The sequence below is a fragment of the Brachionichthys hirsutus genome, chromosome 4, assembly GCF_040956055.1.
Source record: "Brachionichthys hirsutus isolate HB-005 chromosome 4, CSIRO-AGI_Bhir_v1, whole genome shotgun sequence".
Classification (NCBI taxonomy): domain Eukaryota; kingdom Metazoa; phylum Chordata; class Actinopteri; order Lophiiformes; family Brachionichthyidae; genus Brachionichthys; species Brachionichthys hirsutus.
Window position 1 is genome coordinate 11,638,886 of NC_090900.1, and position 3,734 is coordinate 11,642,619.

The window sequence follows — 3,734 nt, forward strand, 5'->3', positions numbered from 1 at the left end:
AATAGTTCAAGTCAACCCAACATCTCTGAAGGCTGAATAACCACCAGGAGCAACGCAAATATTAAATGAGTTACGGTCAATCGTAAGGATAAAATTGTCTCCTAGCTTTTCGGTTGTATGAACCGCGTTCGTCATCACAGCACGAAGCTATGATGTAAGCTAAACGTCTCGCAGCTCCACAGTGACACACTCCTGATTCAGTTGTCATCATATTTTATGGCTCAGGCAATAAAAGACAAAAATGAGAAAAATGAAAGTGGTTCAGCAGAAATCATTCCAGACTGGAGTTCCAAACATGTTTAAGATTCCATTAATTCATGTGTAATAGGCATTACTTGTACTCGGGTGGAACAGAATATTATGTGTTTGCATTGTTAAAAAGTGTTAACATATAAAGCTAATCTTAAAATCATTTTCATTGCATTCCCAGCCAATCAGATCGTATTTTTTGAGCTGCTCTGGGCTTGTTACTTATTTTTTTATTCAAAAGATTTAAACAGGAAAAGTACCGTAATCGTAAAAGTTGATATTTCAACATTTTAATTCCATTAAAATCCTTTAATTCTGTAAAAACAAGATCAATTGGTGATTTTGGGTTCTACGTTTGTTTTATAATTTGTAGTTGTAGATGTGGTGCTATAGTCCCATATTCTGAGATTGGAGTTAAAGCAAGAACAGTTGTTTTATTATGACACCCAATAAAGAAAACCAAGAACGATTCTAATATTTTAAGGCACTTCAAGTGAAGAGAGGACACAGAACTTTCATTTGACATGTTTTTTTATTATTAAAATTACTAATCAATAAATAGCAAATAATCAAATAAATAACTAAATAACAGATTTACAGTACAAAACATAAAGTCAGTTTCAGCTGGCCTATAGCAGGGACAGTTTTCCTTTGGCAAGCCAAATGACGCTTGCAGAAAACCCCAGGAGGCCAGTGAGTGCAGCTGGAACCTCGACGCACACGTCACAGGCATAAGTTCAAGTTCATCCGAGTTCAAGTTTCAGGATTTTGTAATGTCCCCAGTTTTGTCTTTCTTGCCCCCCCAGGCTTGAGTTGAGGGACAACGCTGCCTTTCTCCCCAGCAGCTCTCAGGATCATCTCCAGACTTCTCTGATTGTTCATCCTAGAAGTCCAGACAGACAATTAGACCAGTCCTCTGAGTCTTAGCTGTCACTCCCCAGTCTGTGGTAAACGAGAAGGGCCACCATGTAGCTCTTACCAGAGCTCTGCTTCAACGATCGGCTGGCCTCCGCCTCCTCCCCGGGCTTGGGGCAGGCGGTGCTCGGGATGAGCTGTGGGACCGGCGAGCCTGAATGGAGGTCCTCCTCTGCGGGCTGTAAGGACGCGCTGACCGGGCTGTCTGCGCTGCCCGGCGGCGCGTCGGCGCACGGCTCCTCGGTGTAGATCTGCCACAGCACCACCAGGCACAGGACGACCAACCAGCGCTTGGCCCGATTCTTCTCCGGCGGCGGCAAGTGCATGCGGACTTTAGCGGGATACATGACCCGAGTGCAGCGCTTCTTCGGCCTGATGGGCGCGTAAGAGCGCACGGCGGTGGCGCGCGCCGGGATCCGCTCGAAGGTGAAGACCTCGGGTTCCGTGCTGCGGGTCGCCGTCCTGGAGAACGCGAAGCTCTCCCGCTGAACAGTCAGAGTCACGCTGTCCGACCGCGAGTACATTTTCTTTTTACAGTTCGCTTTGGCTCTCTGTCTTTGCGTTTTACGCTCTGGGCTTCCAGATATTCTGACTCCAGCGGAGAGCGCGCTCTATTTATTCGTTCCACGTTCAGGCTGCGCGTCTGGAAACGCCCACGCGCCGTTGGCCACTCCTTGAGGCTCAGGCTTATTGCTCAAGTGGGAAAATAACATGAATTCCCCTTTTTGCATATTTCCGACCGACTGAGGGAGGCCAGCCCGTGATTCCAGCGGGTCCAGGAGGAGGTGAAAACCAGTCGGGTCGTGTCCAATATCGGACAACAATGCGCGATTAAGTCAAATATAGTTTGTTGATTATGTTTCAATAAGAAAAAGTTATTATTATTGTCATTTTGAAAAATGAATAATAGAAATATGGCAGCGTATTCCTTTGTGTTGTCAAGGCGGTAACGCCATCACCATCGGGTATTATTCACATTTAGACACTTTACTGCGAACACTGGTCGGCCACATGTTGGGTTACTCTGGTGGAAACTTCCAGGCCCTCCACAGCTTCTGTTTTCATTGGATTCAGTGGTCAGACTTAAAACCAAACTTGAACTGGAGCCCGAAGAAGAATGATTAACATCCTCCTGATTCATTACGACCTGCAGATGATGAGTGTTTGCTGTGGACCACGTGAAGAAGACAGAAAATCTGACCACGCTAACGTGTGCATAACCTCAATTACAAGCTGGAGAAAGGAAAGGAAATAGTTAGAAATATGTATGTGTGTTATTAGTGGATTTTATATGCCCAGCTCTGCCCAGATCATGTGGCTCACATGGCAGCAGAAACTAGCCTAGAATTACACATTTAACCCGGAATAAAACAGCGCTGCTTGAACATTTACTAAAATACAAATAATATAGAAATAAGAGATAAAAAATAATATTGAATGCTACAGGTCTTGTTTGTAAAACCTCATAAATCATAATCAGTAAGTAGCTAAATAAACCATATTTATTTGACAAGCGTTTGAACTTTTTTTGTTTAAGAAATTAAATTCCTAGAATTGAAAAACTGAAACTGGACTGAAATATGGCTAATTTAAAATAAACAAAGCCTCATTCATTTGAGAATCATTTGAAGGAATTCTAAAAATATCACTGCTTGCTTGAAAATGTACATTATGAGGGGGAGTTTTTGTGATTTTCAAATAGGTGATTTCTTTTGTCATGTTTTGGTTCTAAATGATGAAATGAGGATACAGTTGTGCAAATTAAGAAGAGGAAGTTCTGTGTGTGTGTGTGTGATTGATCTCTTCCTACTGACAGCAGCTAGTAGTTCAGCCGTTATCAACAGATAAATAAGGTTTAGTAACACATTAAAATCAATTATAATGAACAAAGTTTTCAGAACAATCTGTTCACAATTGTCTGAAATGAGAAAAGTAGATAGAAATCTCCACATTTACTTTAAACACCAGGCCACTTCCTCCTTTTTTCTTCTGAATTTCTGTTTGACGTAGATTAGTGTCCAAGGAATCCCTTGTAAACTCGCTGGCTGACATGCTACAACATGCCCTAATCCATCATGCAGGATTCAACATCAATGAGCTACGACCTAATTTTTAGGATTATATTGCACCAGTGTGGAAGTAAGCCATTAAAATGACTTTATCATTAGTTAATGAGGGTTCTATTCAACTATAGCAGATGGTTTGGTCCTATGCACACAATATAATTTAAACATTGATGTACTAAGGACTTTCAACGGAAACAAGAACGTAAGGGCTTTTTTGAAATGCTCCTCTTAGACAGGATGTTTGACAGTATTTGTACTGTAATACATGCTACTGTGTGACTGCACTTGTACTCCAACATTCTATCTAATAAATATATTCATCATCATCATGTACAAATGGAGATTTTTGGCCTGACAGTAGCACCAAAGAACATTTTGGAATCACTTCTGCAGACTTAAAGGTGTGTCTCACCAACACGATCATGAAATGCTGAAACACCTGATGGTGTTCCCCCCCCCCCCCCCCCCAAGGCTGGCAGCTTCGCTGGGAATCCCTTCATACGC

At 42.3% G+C, this 3,734-nt stretch overlaps 1 protein-coding gene across 1 annotated transcript; it reads right to left on the reverse strand.

Annotated features, from left to right (window-relative positions):
* Positions 1 to 768: 768 nt before the first annotated feature.
* On the reverse strand, positions 769 to 1,733 carry ier3 (immediate early response 3). Its single transcript, XM_068738755.1, has 2 exons — positions 1,229 to 1,733; positions 769 to 1,132 (listed from the first exon to the last, which is right to left on the reverse strand). The coding sequence occupies exons 1-2, from the start codon at positions 1,686 to 1,688 to the stop codon at positions 1,128 to 1,130; spliced, it is 465 nt and encodes a 154-aa protein (XP_068594856.1). The 5' UTR covers positions 1,689 to 1,733; the 3' UTR covers positions 769 to 1,127.
* Between the last annotated feature and the right edge of the window lie 2,001 nt (positions 1,734 to 3,734).

Coding starts and splice junctions, on each gene's coding strand:
- ier3 (XM_068738755.1), bottom strand. CDS start 1,688: ATGTACTCGCGGTCGGACAGCGTGACTCTGACTGTTCAGCGGGAGAGC.